Here is an 18,294-nt window from a genome sequence, read left to right on the forward strand (position 1 = left end):
AGTTGAGACTTCCATATCTAAACCTATTTCCTGACCCCATAATAAAACATACTTAATCCCTCTGTCACGAAGCCCACTGCGTTTTAGGTTGCTTTGTTATTTTTCTCATGCCTGTGTTGGCCAGCAGACTCCATGTAGCAATAATAATGGCTAATGTTCACTCTGCACTTACTATAACCTCTGGCAATACTGGGGCAGTAAGGTAACCCAATTTATGTTGGCTGTTTTACTGAATCATCACAACAGAGCGGTAGGGTGGCCTACTAACACTAATCTACTTCCTCACTGAAAACATCAAAGCACAGAAAGCCTAGGAACTCTCTCCAGGTAATGTGATTAAAATGTGGCATTACTGGGATCCAGCCTGTTCTTGGTCAGGGCTGTCAATCAGCCAGGTGGGTGACGGGAGGTACAGCCCAGAGAGGCGCAGCCCAGAGAGGCGCAGCCCAGAGAGGCACAGCCCATTGAACAGTAACCGAGCAATTCAGCCTTTTCTTAGTTTGTGTATTGTGGCATGTCTCTGAAATATCTAAGCAGGTCAAAATTAGATGCCCTTTTGTGGTCTACTCACTGGCTAGGGGGTCAGTAAACTTCATGCATGGAAAAGGTGCCAGCTCTGCCTGATGTAACAAAGATAGGAAACATAGAAATCAATCCTTTATTCTTCCCTTCGGCCTGCATGTTCACAAGAAGCTTTCCCATGTCATTGATGACAACAGTTGTGTGTAACCAGGAGCTCGAGTTGCCACCCCTGTTCTCTACTCAGACTGGGCATTTGAAGCTTCCCCACACAGCCAGTGTATGTGCGCTTTTCAGGAGACTGGCCCACAAGGTCTGCTTCTTCAGGAAGCTTACTTCTCACTGAAATGCCTTCTGCTGCCTCTCTGGATGATGCATTTATGTGCTCAGCTCGTGGGTTCTCTGACACAGTCTCTATTAATTAAAATATGGTTTCTTCTGTACCACTTCATTGAACTAATCCCCTTACCAAGACTATGGAACTTTAGTAGGTCTAGGAAAGCAAGAGTCCAGGCTAAGGGAGTAGAACTGAATTGATCCCTTATTTGTGGAAGGGGTCCATAGCACCACCCTAGAGAAACAGTTCTAAAAAAGGATTATGTTCAACCACTTCTGTGGAAAGATAAGATGAAATTTTAAAAGTCGAGAGTTAGCAAGTGTGATGGCAATGTCTTTAATCCCAGCACGAGGAAGGAAGATAGCATTTGAAACACTAAACCATGATTTAAAAAGATATAAGACATTTTCTATAGTATTTGTGTTGTTATCTTCTTGGTCTGAGATACTCAAGTCTTCTTTAAAAAAAAGAAACAGGAAGTGTCTCTGAAGTATTCTCCTCAAAGACTGAGAACCCTCAAAGTCCCCCAAAGAGTTTTGTTTGTTGATTTTTTTTTCACATCTTTGGCTTCTTTATCTCCCGTCTAAGGTGACGTATCCTCTGATGGGATGTAAAGACTTAGTGAGAAGGGAAAGGAAAGAAGTGGATTACAGGAGAGATCTGGGAGATGGTGGAGTCACACACCACCCAACACCCTGACCAAAAGGCCGGTAGGAGCTATGGCACCACTAGCACATTAAAGTTTCAGCTTTGATATAGTCATCATGATCGACTTTACTGCCCATGATTTCCATATGTGTTATAAAACACAGTATTTTCGTGGCACAAATTATTGAGAGTTTTTATATATCATTTCACTGAGGATGGATATTCAGCACAGCATCCAATCAGTAAGACGTAACAAGCTAGTACAAGTTTTCCAAATGTTGTCACTGACATACGGGAGCATATATTTGCCTAGTCTGATAACCTGCTGAGGGCAATGACGTGGTGATGAGGGAACGTAGCACCGGGGTGCTCTCCACGCCCTAGTAAGTGTCATACAAGTCACAGCAATGAGCATTTGATACTCTGATAATTAAATGTATGGAGCATCAAAGCGGTCGTGAAATCACACGTTGCTAGATCGAATGCTAGAAACCAGTGTTATTTTACCAGTGCCAATGTGTGTTCGTGTCCTTTTATAAAGCGCTGAAAAATTGGTAGAGTTATGCACATAGTTCTTGTAGTTGAATGTCTCTTGATCCCCGGAAAAGTCGAGAACCTCCAAACCACCTTTTTCATACACGTAAAACAGATGTCACAGGCAAACAGCACTTCCTTTCCCTTAAATAATTACACTAGGCAGGTCAGAGAGATTTTCCTGGCGGTGTTGGTGAGAAGAAAGCGAGCTCAGCTTTGAGGTTCCTCCAGATAGAAAATGCAGTAAACTTTATGCTCTCCAGCAAAAGGGACACTAATGCCAGAATCATTAATTCAGAAGTGTAATTTTTAAGTTGTTGCTGGTTTTCTAGACCAGTGATCCTCAACCTGTAGGTTGTGATAGTCAAATACGCTGTATATCAGAATTTTTATTATGATTCATAGCAGTAGCAAAATTGCAGTTATGAAGTAGCAATGAAAATAGTTTTGTGGTCAGGCGATCACAACACGAGGAACTGTATTAAAAGGTCACATTAGATAGGTCAAGAACCACTGTTGTAGACCATGAGACTAAGGACTGGGTCTGAAGAGACACAAATCCCTGCTCACATGAATGCTGTGTTAGAGGCAAAGGGGAGATGAGAGGCAATCAAACTGACGGAGCTAAGCACAGTCAAATCCTCAGAAAAACCGCAGAGTGTTTATAAAGCAACAATGTCATAAAGTTTTCAATTAATAATTATAAAAGTCACTAGGATGCCAAATCTGAGGACTTGAAGGAATCCAGTATGGCCGACTGGGAGGAAAACCTCTTGTTATGTGCCACCCTGGATAGTGGTCATTGTCCAACAGAGACTGGGGCACACACCTGAGGTTTGAAGAGGATTTTGATAGATCTGTGTTGTGGAGAGAGTGACAGAAGGAACAGGGAAGCTTCATCGTGAAGGTAATTCAGTCCCACTGAAACCTGTGAAGTGTTTAAATTCCGTAAATATAACGTCCAAACACATTCTTTATGGGTAAGATTGTTTCCTACAGCATAAGGTGGTCATACAAGAATACAGGAAGGGTGTGTCTACATCAGCTAGTTAGAGTGAGAGGCTGTGTATCTATGTCAGCTAGTTAGAGAGAGAGATGGGTGTGTCTACATCAGCTAGTTAGAGACAGAGATTGTGTGTCTAGATCAGGCCACTTACGGTGAGAGTCTGCTCAAGTTCATCTGTGCAAGTGGTAGGCTGTAGAGTCAGCCATTTTCATTTCCATAGAAAATGACTCCATGAACTTTTGTGATTCAACCACTTCCTTGTGAAGGTCCAAGCATACACTTTATTATAGGCTGAGCCTAAGGAGTGACCCTTCCATACTAGTTACACAATCCACTTTCATACATACACAGATAGTGTTTATATCATACAGTAAGTTAACACCTGCTTTTGTGAAGTGTTGGAGATTGAAAACAGGGCCGTGCTCATTTGGGGCAAGCTCTCTAATACCAACCTGCCTCCCCAGCTATGTACCACTACATGAAAAGTTAAACTGAACTTTGAAACACAGAACCTCTTAAGGACAATTTTCAAAATAAAACAGTCCTAAGAAAATACAACTACAGCAATCGAAGGTCAGCTTTCTTTGCAGAAATTGTATGCTGTATGTATTTAGCGAGTGAGCATAGAGGCTTCATTTTTTTGGTTTCCTTTCTAGAAACACTGAAAAGCACAGGGGGAGATTAGCACTCGTGACATTACACTACTACAGTGGAATGTAGAACTGGGTTCACTTTCACCTGAGACCATTTATTTAGAAGATAAACATAAATTACTCATGAATGTGTGATTAGAGCACTGCGAAATGATCACCTTCTTTAGCTTTCTTACAGTATATTGCCAAAACGCTTCTCAAAGTCTCAAGGCTTTACGTACTGCTTAATAATGAGAACAGGACTACAAAGTCCTGAATCCCTGAAGCTTTACCAAGTCCAAAGGGTTATAGTAAATTTCACTTTGGAATTTCCTGACATTCATGTTCATGAAACGTTAGGTTTATTCAACCTTAAAGGGAGACTTTCCATTCATCTTCTCCGCATTGAAACTTTGAAGGACATTGTGGAAGGTGGGGGGATTGGAGGAACGAATTAGTGAGGAGCTGCTGGGAACAGGGCTCTGTGGCAGAGTGCTTACTAAGCAGGTGTGGGACTCGGAGCTTGATCTTCCGAGCTGGTGGTGGGAATAAAAACCAAGAAAGGTGTTGGAAGACAATTTAATAGGGCTCCCCTCTGCTGTTGGAGGTACTTTCTGCACATGGGTGGTTTCACCATGTTTAATCATCAGTCTTGTAAAGTTATGAAGAGTAATTATTTTTATTCATCCTAGAAGTCCGTGTTTTAAATGTCATGTTGTTTCCCATGTGTCTTAATTTGGATTAACAAAGGGTAACAAAATATTTCACCCCAGGTAAAATGTTGGTTCGAGGGGGTGGCGGGGGAGGCAGTTAACCACTGTTGGTGAGTTATTTCCTTGCTCTCCAAGGACATCATTTTGGAACATATATCAAAAACTAAAGTTCATGTTGCTTAACTAGTTTCTCAGTGACTTGTATATTTTGCGGTGGAAATAGTTTTCCAGGCGTTGTCACAGTGCCACAAAGCATCATGATGGCATCGCCTCTTACTACCAGCAATTCACGCCTGAGTTACTCCAAACTAGCGTCTAGGAAGATGCAGTGCTGATTCCAGGGGAGCAGGGAGCCATTTATCGCACTGCACAATAGTAGCCTATTACAAATTCTATTGTTCCTAGTGAGCGAGCACATAAAACTCTTCATGAAAAAGTTCTGCTGGCATCCATTTATGCTAACATACAAAGAGCATTTTCAAAGCACTTTCCTAGATTTGACAGTGGGTGCTATTCCTGCTGCCGCATTGTCACACCATCCTGCCCCCTGGTGTAGTCTTGTTCTGTTGGTCGCCAGTGCTAGCACCCAGAGAAGAAATGTAGCAAGTCCTTGGTCTCAGCTCAAGTCATCACTTTGACAGACTGCTGGTGGTCTAGGGAAATGTTTATCTGATATTCTCTTTTGTCTTCACATGGTTTCTCTCAGTACACTGTGTTTGGAAGGGGGGAGAGATGCCAAACTCTTGCTATGCTTGAGTGGGAGTCAAGAGTTGCTTATCCAATACTTTGTACTGGTGGCTCATGAGCACCGTTGTAGATGGACCACTAGATCACAAATAATGATTTGGAGACTTATCAGTTATGAAAGCCTGGCCAATAGCTTAGGCTTGTTACTAACTAGCTCTTATAACTCAAATTAACCCATATCTTTTCATCTAAAAACCACTGTTTTACACAGTGAGAGCAGAACACATCCTGATTCAACAAGAGGACTGCAGTGTCTGTCTGGTGGATGATGTGCTTAACCGATAAAATGCCACCTAACTGCAACGAGGTTTCCCCTAAAGAATCTTCAGTGTACTCTCAAAAGAATGAGGATTCTGAAAGTGAAATTAAGAGAATTCTATTAATAATAAGATCAAAAAGAAACTTAAAAGAAATCAAAAGATTTTTGAAAACTATAAATATTGTTGAAGTAAATTAAGATCTAAATAAATGGAAATAGGCTGTACTTTTTCAGAATAGAAGGTTTAGCATTGCTGAAGTGCAAGCAGAAGGCAGAGAGCATGCTGGAAATGATCCCTCAAAGCCCACCCCTGTGGCACACCTCCTCCTAGAAGGCCACACCTCCCAATCATTCCCAAACAGTTCCACTAACTGCAGACCAAGTCCTCCAACAGATGAGCCTATAGAGGCCATTCTCACAAGGTGCCACAAAACTCAATAATAAAATGCTCCATTTTTTTTGAGATGGGCAAAGGGATTAAATACACTTTTCTTAAGATATACAAAAGATTGATAAGCACCACATGGAAATATCAGCAGGATATCCTTAGGTAAATACAAACCACAAAAAAATACCCCTCAAAAAACACTGCAGGAAATGAACAAGAGAATAATAAATGTAGGTGACAATATGGAGAAGCTGGAGTGCTCGTACAATGTTGGTGGGCGTATATAATGTCACTGCTGCTTTGAAGACAGTTGGTCCCTGTGACTCCTTAGACATCACATTGCTGACAGCTGCGTGTCCACTAGCCCCCAAATGTAAATCACCCAAATATCCCCTGGGAATGATGAGCTGCCTCATCCATACAGCCACTCAAAGGAAGCAATGTGAAAGCACAGCACAGCACAGCACAGCACAGAGCAACATAGCAAATGTCGAGCTACTTGAAAGCCAAGCATCCCAGAGGACCACATAGTTTATGATCTCATTTGCATGGACTGTACAGACCAGCCAGTTGTGTTATGACAGTCTAGATTCACGGTTACCCGAGGCTTGCAGGCGGCTACGAAGAATGATTAATAGTGCGGTGGAATTGGCCGGGAGTGGGGAAGGTGTCGTTATATTAGGTTGCAGTGATGGTCGTACAGCCCTGCACTATATTTAGAGAAGTAGAGCAGAATTTTATAAGGTGAAGGTGTGGAATGTTCAGTGGAGGAACAGTTTCTCAGTTAAGCCCCCGAGAGACAACAGGACTCTGAGCACAGCTCGTATACGTTGTGTCTCCAAACCCAAGAGGGAGAAAGCAAGCAGGAGTTTTCCATTTGCAGTTTACTATATCACACCAACATTGCCGTGTTCTAACTAAAACAGGCAGCGATTGATTATCCATCACATCATAGCTCATGGATTTGCCTGCAGTCCACCAATACCCCTACAAGTTCTACAAATTGTACCTATGGATACAGACCGCTGGCACTGGTGGAAAGAAAGGGTTCTAGCAGCACTTCCTACATCTTATCACTTGTTTCTGGTGCTCATGGAGGGCTTTTGGGGATGCCATGTCCCTATGACAGCAGAACATCCCCTGGGCCATGCTCTTAGAAGTCAGTGTTATCCAAGGTCCCTCTACCCACTAAGTTAGCACCACCTCCTTCTAAGAGTGATTCCTACAAGACTGTGAGGTTATGGGGCTTGGCAATCAGAAATCCATCACATAGTTTTCTTTAGATCCTGTCTTTCTTTTTTGTAAGCCCTGTGTTCAGACTCATCAGCTCCATGTACGCTCAGCTCCTCTTGTCTATCTTCTAGGATGCTCTTATCACCGTATTTCCTGGGCTCTTCCTCAGACTCTGTCCTCTCATGTCCTGATCTTTCCTTCCTGGATTTCCATCTCTTCTCCTCAGGAATTTCCCTGAGGTATGGATGGTTTTCACTGTTGTCTCTTCAAATTCAGTCCAGTTGGTTTCACCTTTTGAAATCCCCTCTGTTGGTTACACCTAATACAAGCTGTGTCATTAGTGAGGAAACAACAAAAAAATACACATCCGAAACTTAGCCCTCAGTTTAATTCCATACCCAGAATTTTAGTTGGGTGGGTCATTAGTTCTCTCAAATCCAACTCTCCCCATGCCCCATTTTCTCCCAGCCATTCTACACCAACTAGCTGATAAGTCAAGGCAGATGTTTGTCGTGTCTTCCCAGTGACCAAGTTCTGTTGTTTCATCCTGATTTCTTATTTTTTTTTCTGCTTCATGAAGCCTATATTCAGGCATCCTGTGATATTGCTTCTTCATGCAATAAATGCTTCTGTTTCATTTAAAATCTTAGAAAGCAGACAGCTCCTTCAGAATAAAAACCGAAGCTCTAAAGAAGATGCTCCAGGATTCGGCATCTGTCAACCCAACCGCACCTTTTACCCACAAGTTTTCCAGTCATCTGTGCTCACGCAAGCCCCAGTCTTCAACTGTGCAGAGTTTCAGACTCACACCCTTCTATTGTCCGTTACTTATTAGTCTAAACTCAGGGATGTTGAGGACTCCAGACTTATGCCAGTGCAGCCACTCCTCTTACTAAGGAGTTGTTCGAGGATTGCCTGTAAGCCAATTCATGATATTTGGATGGAAGCAGATGTTTGTGGGCTCTGAGTTTCTCAGGGGTGGAATTTCTCTTAAGAGGGCAAAGAGACTGGGGAAACAACCCCCCTTTAGCTGAATGATCCAATCAAAGGTTTAGCTATACTTGCTGTAGCTATTCTGACCCCGTCAGGCAAAGAAGGTGTAAATAAAGTCTTAGAACAGAGAGGCTGTTACAGATGCACAGGCCCGTAACTAACCGCCTAAGCATCCCACTTTTCCTGAAGCTTTCCAGGAAACAGAGCTAGTTGAAGGAAAATGGAATATGTACAGTTTAGCCAAGCCAGGGAAAGAATGTAGTTTTTTTCTCTGTACCATGCCCTTTATCAATTCCTGAAAACTTAAAATTCCTAGAAACGTTTATGTGGCGCAATGGATTAATGCGTTGTGTTGTTACCTGGGAGGTTGGTGGTTCGAGACTACCCTTAAAATTCCTAGAGAAGTAATACAAGGAGCAGAATGTTTAGACAGCTGGCTGTGTAACAGGCTAACCTGCAGGACGAAGAGGATCTTGACCCCATGCTGCCTCCATCCGCCATCAGACCATCTCGATTCTCCTGTATTTTTACAAGGTTAATATGGTTGTAGGATGTCAGCCTGGATGTCTTGTGACCCATGCAGGAAATATTGGTCTAACCAGTCCTGAGCTCCATGTTACTGTTCAGCCATAGTGCTATTAAATCTCTGGCTTGTGTTTAGATCAGTATTTCAGGGGGTTAAAAACCAAAGCTCCTAGCTCACTTTAAAAAGTTTATAATCTTATGGAGTCTTGTGCGTGATTTTCTTTGGGACTTGCCAGCTGTAAAGTACTAGGTGGGACAGAAACCCCAACAAGCCGGCCCTACATGTTACATTTTTGGGCAAGTTACTCCCCAAATTCTAAGAATTAAAGGGATGAATTTAAACAATACAATACAAAAGCAACAACAAACAAACAGGAACATGATGGTTCAGACATTTTACATTTCAGAATACGAATGCCTAGTATTTATTCATCTGATAAAATTCAGCATTAACATTTACGTGCAGTGGATCACATGCACATAGCTCTCTAACCAAGTTGCTTCCTCAAGACCTTATGTTAAAATCAGATTTGAAAAGAGGACCCATATCAATGACCATCACATATTGTCTTGTATAAACAAGTGTATCTAAGGGAGGCAGGTCTCCTCCAAGGGAAAAGCAAAGCCATTTCGGCACACCTTCTTGAACTTGGGAAAAATCATTGTCTTCATACAGAACACTCATCATTCATCCTGACAGAGTGTTTGAGACATGTATATATTTTGAACTTAACCTTTTTAAATGTTTCCACCACATTCTAAATACACAAAGATTTGTTAAAATAAATATTTTAACAGGAAACCTCAAAATTAAATGTCATAACGATTAGTTTTTATCAACTTAACAAAATTATAATCAACCGGGAAGAGGATCCTTCATTTGAAGAATCGCCACCATCAGATTGGCCTATGAGCAAATGTGTGGAGTATTTTCTTAGCTGACTGATGTGAGAGGGCCCAGTCCACCACGGATGGTACTCTCCTTCTGCAGGTCTTTCGGGGAGGTAGAATAAGGCATTCTTAGCAAACCGTGAGGAGACAGCAGTACGCAACACTCTTCCGCGTGAACTAAGTACATTCGTGATGAATTCTGAGTCCCAACAGGGCACTGATGTTGAACTAAGGAGTGAACGGCACTGCCCCTTTGGTGTCAGTCATTTGACCAAAAGCGAATTCAAATTTGGATCCTTCACTTCATGCTCCCTGTGTCTCCTGTCTTCTGTCTCCTGTCTGTCTGCAATCTGTGAATCTGAATCTGTGCCTACCTCTGTACTTGTATCTGCCTGTTGTATCTGTATGTCTGTCCCTCACTGCACAGGGCCTTGCTCGATCTTTATTGAACTGTACAGGAAGCATCCCTTGGGGATGGAAGGCGAGGCTTTACGGAAATCTTTAACGAAGTTTTACAAAGGATTCAGTCACTGGCTCCCACTCATCCCAACTTACCCAGATAGTAAGTTTCATCGCTTATCAGCCAATATCCATAAATGGTTGCCTTCAACTTTACATGGCAAATTTCAGAAAGTTGCTTTCAGCTTCTGTGTTTGCTGCTTTCAGCAAATGGTGCTCACACATTAATTTGGTCAAAGGTATAGAAGGGTATATAGTTTAAGATCAGTTAGGCACTAGCTTAGGCTGTAAAAGTTGCTTACATGGGAAACCCAAGCACATAAGCTTGACTGTTACATTGTTCTCTGAAAAGCAGGTTAAGGGAACTATTTGACTACACAGTAGCACAGCGGTCTTAAGCCTCAAGTGACCTTAAAGTATATTAGAAACTTGGACTGTGGGGTCCAGCCAAAGTCCCAGTCTCTTAGAATGTAAGAAATGTTTTTGTAATATTACGTGCCCACCTGATTCAATGACCTCTGCTTCAGTTCCTGTCTCCAGGTTTCTTCCTTGAGTTCCTGCCTTGGCCTCCCTCAATGATGGACTATAAGCTGTAAAATAAAACAATCTTTTTTTTTTTTTTTTTTTTTGCCCCAGTTGGTTTTCAGTGTTGTCTCACAACATAAAACAAACTAGGAAACATAGCATCTATTTCTATATTCCAGATATTTCTTTCAAAAATAACCCCTCCCAAATGTCAAACGTCTTTCACTTTTCAATTTTGGACAAAAAGAAAACGTCCTTTATTAGGAGATGCTTACAAACTAAAGTTTGTGTTCAAAGGAAGAACATGAGATTTTATAATATTTAAGAATTTTCAGTAATCCTAAACCACCCGAACTCTCGGGCTGCCAATACTTTGGATGATGAAGACAATACGATGCCGGGTTCAGCCTTCCACTCGTGGCGCCTGCTTCCCATCGCGCTGTCCTCCGTCTTGTCTCTCTTGCAAAAAGGCGGTTTATCGGGATGTTTGTGATTTGCAGTCCGTCTGTCCCTACTATGCCTGTGTTGCTCCCCATCGAATGGAAGCACAGCGCGCACGAGGATGGCAGCACCGGATGCAGCAGGTCCTAATTTGCACACATGGTTTCATTTTGCGGGGCGAAGGCTGATGGGAGGGCTCTAACCGCTTACACATTTGCTCCTCATTTGTGTGGGCAGTTCCTGGTAGACTTCTGATCTCTCGGGGGATTGGTAGGTGTGGAGTTGCGCCTCTGTCCTTCAGCAGCTGCGGAATCTCCAAAGAAGGCAGTGTTTTAGAGGATGTCCGAATGTTGACCTTCTTTTTTGCAAAGGACATTAAAAAAAAAAAAATCTAACGGTTGCTTTGTGATAGAACTCATTAGCTTGATGATTTGTCATAATAAACGGGCAAAAAGTAATGAGTGAATCAATAGAGGAATATCAAAAAGGGATGGCTCACTTTATGTGTTATAATTTAAAACTCTGAATTATTTATTATTTGTTTATTATCATTTCTTATATTTTTCATTTCATAGTTTTCATTACTTTCCGATTGTTTAAGACTCTCATGCGTGTTTGCAATGTGTGTGATCAAATGTTCCCATCCTTTCCCCTCCAGTTCCTTCTCTTTCTCCCTCACTACTTCCCCCCCACCCCCCGCTCTGATTTTAAACACTCTACTTTTAAACAGTCTACTTTGCGCCGCCCGCCTGTGAACTGATAAAGGACCATCTGCTCGGTGCTAGCTTCTCAGGGGCTATATCCCTAAAGAAAACTGCTTCTCCCTCCCCAGGCAGCTGTCAGTCACCAGTTGCTTCTCAGCTAAGGGTGGGCCTTCCTGTCCTGCTCCCTTCTCCATGCTGTCCTTTTGGCTAGCTCCGTCTTACGCGTGCCTTGTCCATGCGGTCACTCACAGCCCCTGAGAGTTGATGTGACTTGTCTGTGTACTGCCAGGCCCAGGAAAGACCATTTCCCTGTGAAAGTTCACTATCCCTTACAACCTTCCTACCCCCTCTTCTGCAGGGCTCCCTGAGGCTCAGGGGGAGGGGTGTAATCATGGAGCTTAACTGTTTTCTCTCTCACTTATAATTAAAATGTAGTTATTTTCCCTGTCTTGTAAATTGAGACATTCTAAAAGAATGTATACAGCACAAGAGGACAAGAACATAAAAGAAACAAAAAGTTCCCATTTACTTTGATTCTAAGTAATTATGTTTATGACTTTTATAATTGCTTCCTCTATTCAGTGGTCTTTCCTACACCACTGTCTTTGAGAACAATGCCAACAATTGGGTTTCCCTGACTGGGCTTTCTCCCAGTGGCTCATTTCCTTTTGTAAAAAGGATTAGCCTTCAGCTCCCAGTGTGCCTAAATGAGGTTTTGTTTGACTTTCTACCTCTCTCTGCTCCTGGGATTAAAAGAGAAGTACAGGAAAGCCTGTAGAAACGCTCGGGTTTCCCGTTTTAGGACAACTTTAGAAAGAGCAGGCTGTTTCCCGTGCTAGGAAACAGTCCATTCACAGAAAGAAGCAGAGTGAAGAAACACAGAGAGCCGCAGAAGGAAAATCCAGTGCCTCTCAGGTTTTCGCTTTGCTGTAGTTAGTTCTACATTGTTTCAAACTGAGGTTATTCCCAGGGTGTCAAATGTACCCACATCCAAGTGCACCTACCAAAAGCGCATCCTAAAGCCAAATAGGAAAAGAAAAGAATCTGATAGCTTTTGTTGATTCCAATGCTTATTGTTAAAATTAACTATGTTTGCATTTAATTGTTCCATATTTAAAAGGTAATTGTATATGTGTTTTTTGAAGGGCTCCAGAAGGATCATTCCCTCGCTGGTGTAGAATAGGAACTTAAACGTTGACGTCTTTTTGGCAATTTAAGTTGCGCTTGAGCGGAAAGAACTATATAGAGTTTTGCTTTCGTTGGCCTTGTTTTGCTGCCCTGGGATGTGACTCTCGATTCCGTTCCCATAGATATGTGTGAGAAATTCCTTAGAGCTTGAAACAAGAGAATCTTCGGGGCTACACGATCTGACCTAATCAACCATGAGTGCCCTCCTAGCTTTCGAAATCCTTTTGTTTAATGAAGGCCTTTCTCAATTATCTTCCCTTGATTAGACATCGATGAGTGCAGCGTGGTTCCTGGGGTCTGTGAAGCCGGCGACTGTTCCAACACCGTGGGAAGCTATTTCTGTGTCTGTCCACGTGGCTTCGTGTCCTCCACAGATGGCTCTCGGTGCATTGGTAAGCCTTGCATTTTGAAGGTACAATATGCGGCTTCTCGATGACAGAACAGGCCAAGCAGGTATGAAGATGGGGACGATTATAAGGCCATTGGGAAACAGACATAGACCAAAGGGCCATTTTAAAGCCTTCACAGTATTTAGCATCACTGAGGGGTCGCTAGACCAAGTACTGTTTGTAAAGTCTTCGCTTTCCGGGGCCATCTGGCTTAGTTTTATGTTGTCAAAATCATTTCTTTGGAAGAAAGATTTGCTTGAGATGTAACGGCTGCCCAGTGTTGCAGGCACAGCCAGAGAAGGATGTCAAATCTGCTTGGGAAGCTGGGATATAGTAATTAAAGGTTCTTCTGTTGCTGTGAGTTGTGAACGCAGGCAGTATCTTATTTACTTGAAGCTTGTTTGTTCTGGTGAGAATTACTTATTACAAAGGAGGAGCTGGCACCCCTAAGTTTGTGTTTCCAGCGTATTAAAATCAACGCCAAATATACTTACATGGTCTGCTCTGTTGGAAAAGGTGAAGCTGTACTTTGCAGCATGGTGTAGGTCATCCACCAGGAAGCATGCCTTAGGCTTCTGTCGCGTGAGCCCAGAGATTATGAAATGCGCTTTGACGTACAATCATAATATAGTTAGTCACCTTCACATTTTTTGCCTTGGGCATTCATCCCGGTCAGCTCCAATATTGAGCTGATAAGAACTACAAAGAGAGGGAGAAATATGTACAGTTTCTACAGCAGCACTCAAGATTTATGCAATGATGAATTAAGGAAATTAGTGCCCAGAGAATCGAGTTTCATGGTCCACTGGAGGGAATAAATGGGATAATGAAGCTTTCCCCAGTCTGACAGTTGGTGGATCAGTAGCTCCCTGAGGGGCCTGTGGATTAGTGACAGTACCAAGTGAACCAGTTCAGGAGCTGGAACTACAGAGTTAAGGAGATGAACTGAAGATCTCACCCCAGCGATGAAGGACGACAGCTCAAAACCATTGGATGAATATCGTATCTCCCCGGTGCTAAGCTAGCTATGGCCATTCACCCATCAGGGAGGGTGAAGGGTGTATGTCCTGCCGTCGGAGGGCCATGTTGTCATCGCAGATAATAGGATCACAGGATAGACACGTCAGTGACATCACAGCTGTCACGGATTGTATGTGACAAGTGAGGCACTGCACACCCTCAGTCTCACCTATCAGGACTCAGGCAAGCTACTGGTCCCTCTCCACTAACATTACAGGGAGTGTTCAATAAGGTAGTCTTATCGTGATCACTGTTGCTGTTACTAGGAGAAGCAAGGAAAGGCAGATACGTCTACACTTCACCACAAGGTTTACGGGCTAGCTATCTTTCTTCTCTTTGTCTCACCATTAAATGAGAATAACCTGTTTGTCTTTTGCAAGTCTTCAGTGAGCTTGTATCCAGGGTTCATTTGTGACTACCTTCGACCTAAATGCCCATCTCTCACTGTGAAGTAGGGTAGCGTTGTCTTGTTTGCCTATAGACTCCTCTGCCCGAATTATCGTGATTTCTCCGTTCCACACCCAATGAAGCTCAATCGTTCTCCGAGCCTCAAATTTGGAATTAGTTTTAATAGCTACTCCTACCTCAACTCAGCTCTGGTCTTGGACACAATGATGGAGCCCCTTCCACATGAGCTGTGTCCGGTAGCTCAAGGTCTATTGTTCTCTCACAAGTGCCTGTGCTTTTCCCACCAGCCAGACTTTGGACTCCTGCCCTCGTCAGCCTCGCGGGCCTCGTGGATTTCAGGCTTCATGTTAAATGTTATATGCATTTCCTGCCATGTCAATGCATTTGAATGAGTGGGAAACTCATTTTACTCAAAATTTGTGAGTAAAATGATAGTGAATATAGGAGTCTCTTTTGGTTAAGGACATCTTGGCATCATTTGGCTTTGTGAGGGGCAAAATGACGCAGGGCTCAGTCATGGTCCTGGATACGCCACAGGTTGACTCCAGAAGCTGAGTCCTGGACCTCCAGGAGTACCCTTCGTTTTGGAGGAAATATTCTATCTCATTAGACAGAGGAAGGGCACCCCAAACACAGAAAAGTGAAAAATGACTCCCAGAAATTAAAAAGCTAGTGATAAAATTAAGTGAACAGCTTAATTTTTAAAAATAAACACATTTTATTTTGAATTAATATGTGTTTCCATGTGAGAAAAAAAGCACAGCATTTTAACATGTAAGAGGCTTTTGAATTTTAAAAACCTTGTGTGTGTGTATGTTCTTAGATTGAATTCATTTATGATAGACGATTGTGTTGTGAATATATGAATCTCCTTCTGTTTGTATCGTAAATACATAGTATACATGCTAATGATACTGAGCGTGATGCACTCAGAATGGTCTTAGGTGTGAAGCTTCATGCTATTGCAGCTTTGTTCTGAGGGCGATGTTGGCTGGATCTGCCCTGCTCCCTTTTCCTAGTTAACACAGTTCTCCCTACAGTATCATAAGAAAATCAACGAAGTCAATATGCTGAGTCTAAACCACATTGTAAAATGTCTGGGAACCCAATCCTTCTCCTGCGCACAAGAGAAGTTTCCAGGGGCAGAAGCATTCAGCTCGTCATTTCGACTTTCCAATAGCTTAGCCCTCCCACTTCATTTAATGCTAAATTAGGAAGACAAATCCTAACTTAATTTTACCTAGCGTGTTAATCATTTTTTTATGTCCAGGAAAAAAAAAAAAACTTGAACTTAGAAACTAACATATGCCACATTTAAAACGAGTTGAAGTATCACTAATAGTATTTTCCTTAAAAGCATTTTAATAGCATTATTTAATGAGCCTTATGTCATTTTGGAATTTGCTCCCCTTGGGCATCATTAATACCTAATTTCCACAATTTAATACAGGCACTGAAGAATGACTGGCATAAGGAGTAATAAGTAATGACTATTTAAGCCACATAAAACAAGCTGGATGCAGTCGAGGGCGGCTGCCTCTTTGTGCCCACAGAGCTAGCATCAGCCCTCAACAGGGACTGGCGAATGCCAGGCAATCAGAGGCAAGAAAAGTTTAGAAGAAGAGATTAAACATTTGGAAATTCTTGCAGAGCATGACATCACAACCCTCTAAGGCATTCTCTTCCAGCCTTATACGTTTCCATGTTCCGTTACACAGCATCACCTGGAATATCCTGAAGATACAAACCTGAAAATATAAAGTGTGTGTGTGTGTGTGTGTGTGTGTGTTTGAGGGAAGAAGTAGCTCACTGCTAAATAATTTTAAGATAATATGTACTGTTAAACAAAAGAAAAAGAAGAGGCAAGAGCTGGCAAGATGGCCCAGCAGGAGAGTCGTTGTGCGAGCCTCCTGACCTCAGTTTGATTTCCAGAACCCACAGAAAGGTGGAAGGAGAGAACCAACTCCACACAGTTGTCTTTTAACCTCCACATGCGCAGCGTAGTAACAAGTCTCTTAAAGGTTGATAATTAAACTTCTAAAGGAGAACGCTGTAGGGGACTCAATGAAGTACTTGCTGTACAATCGTGAGGACCAGAGATTAGCTCCCCACAGCCCACAGGGACGTCAAGGGAGAGCAGTGTAGTAACTAGTTCACAATCATATAAAAGAAGACCAATAATTAAGGAAGAGTGCCCAGAGGTGAAATGACACAAGGAGGCATCTTGACTACCTCCAGGGAAGCAGTGAACCTGATTCCCTCTGTGGTTCAATTTCTTTCTTTGTTCCTAGTTCAGTTTCTATTGAATAACGCCCACATGAAGTTTTCATAAAAAGTATCCTGGGCAAAGGCAGATCTGTGGAGTTAATCCACAGTAGCCCAAACTGGAGCTAGGCCATCAGAGATGTGGATGTTTGTCCAGTGCCAGGGAACCAACTGTTACAAGTATTCTGACCTGGATGAAACTTCTCTGCTCTGTTTTAACGAGCAGAGGTCATTCATCCCAGACATACGTACTTCAGGTTGCCATCTCCAAGTTTGCCCAAGGATTCATCACCCAGCACATCCCATCATTTCTCTTCAGTTCTCTTCAACCAAATTTAGACTAAATGCTAGACCGTGAGGCACATTCCAATGACCATACCTTGATTTTGTTTCAATAAAGATTTTCACTTTATTCAGAGGGCGAAAATTGTTTCCTCTTTCTGCGGACAGTGGTAAACAAGACTTACAAAGCCTGCTTGGGCAATTTAAGAAGTCAGGAGATGACTAGCTGGGCAGACTTGGTGTGTTCTCCTTGAATGTGTCTGTCTTGTTGAGTGTGCACCAAGGGTTAGGACCATTGTTTTATGGGTTTTCTCCACTTTGGCTCTAATAGACCCTTGCTTCAAGGAATAATGTCCCTGGGAAGCTTCCATTTCTGCCAGGTGCCCCTCTAAATGTCTTCCTTCTTGATAAAATGCAGTACTTTGCAAGGACCATGGAATTACAGGCACACTTGGCCGGACTGAGCTGGCTTCTTTTACAGTATATCTTTTTGTGGACCTTAACCAAGGATGCCACTGTTCCATACCTCGTACTAGAATATTCTGTGCTTTGATTCAAGGGATTGGAAGTATGTCATCTATCTCTTGGTTTTTATTAGAGGAGAGGAATCATGAAGTTTGTGAAAACATTTATTATTTTCTATATGGTACTCCCTCTCTGCCTCTGCCTCGCACATATGGCCCAGTTTTCTAAGTGCGTGCTACATTAGCTTGAGATTTCCAAACCATATACTCTTTTATTATCAGTTTTCCACATTCCTATAGGATGGTAATGTAATATGTGAACTAAAATACATAATTAAAAGGCTATCCTCAGTGCCCATGGCCGATGACTAGTCCTTCCTCAGTACCTATGGCAGATGACTAGTCCTCCTCAGTACCTATGGCAGATGACTAGTCCTCCTCAGTACCTATGGCAGATGACTAGTCCCTCCTCAGTACCCATGGCAGATGCAGGTTTCTGAACTTGCAGTATCCTAGCCTGTATGAGAAGACGACTCCCACATCACCAGTCCACAACCAATGCCTGGAGCCCATAGAGAACGGCCTCCTGACGCACTTGCCACGTTGCCCTTTACATTTTTATATACATTACCTTATTCTAAATGGATATTGTGCCTGATTTAGGAGATGTGCTGAAGTGTGTAGAGTTCTCATAGTCCTTTTTGCTATTGATAACCAATTGCAT

At 42.5% G+C, this 18,294-nt stretch overlaps 1 protein-coding gene across 1 annotated transcript in view; it reads left to right on the forward strand.

The window, feature by feature from the left end:
* The window catches only part of Fbn2 (fibrillin 2), a 203,007-nt gene that overhangs the window by 74,735 nt on the left and 109,978 nt on the right, over positions 1 to 18,294 (forward strand). The window contains exon 8 of the mRNA XM_087896051.1: positions 13,009 to 13,134. Within this exon, the coding sequence (XP_087752177.1) occupies positions 13,009 to 13,134 (126 nt within the window). The remainder of the gene's footprint in view (positions 1 to 13,008; positions 13,135 to 18,294) is intronic.

This window comes from Myodes glareolus, chromosome 13 (genome assembly GCF_982192425.1).
Source record: "Myodes glareolus chromosome 13, mMyoGla1.1, whole genome shotgun sequence".
Lineage (NCBI taxonomy): Eukaryota > Metazoa > Chordata > Mammalia > Rodentia > Cricetidae > Myodes > Myodes glareolus.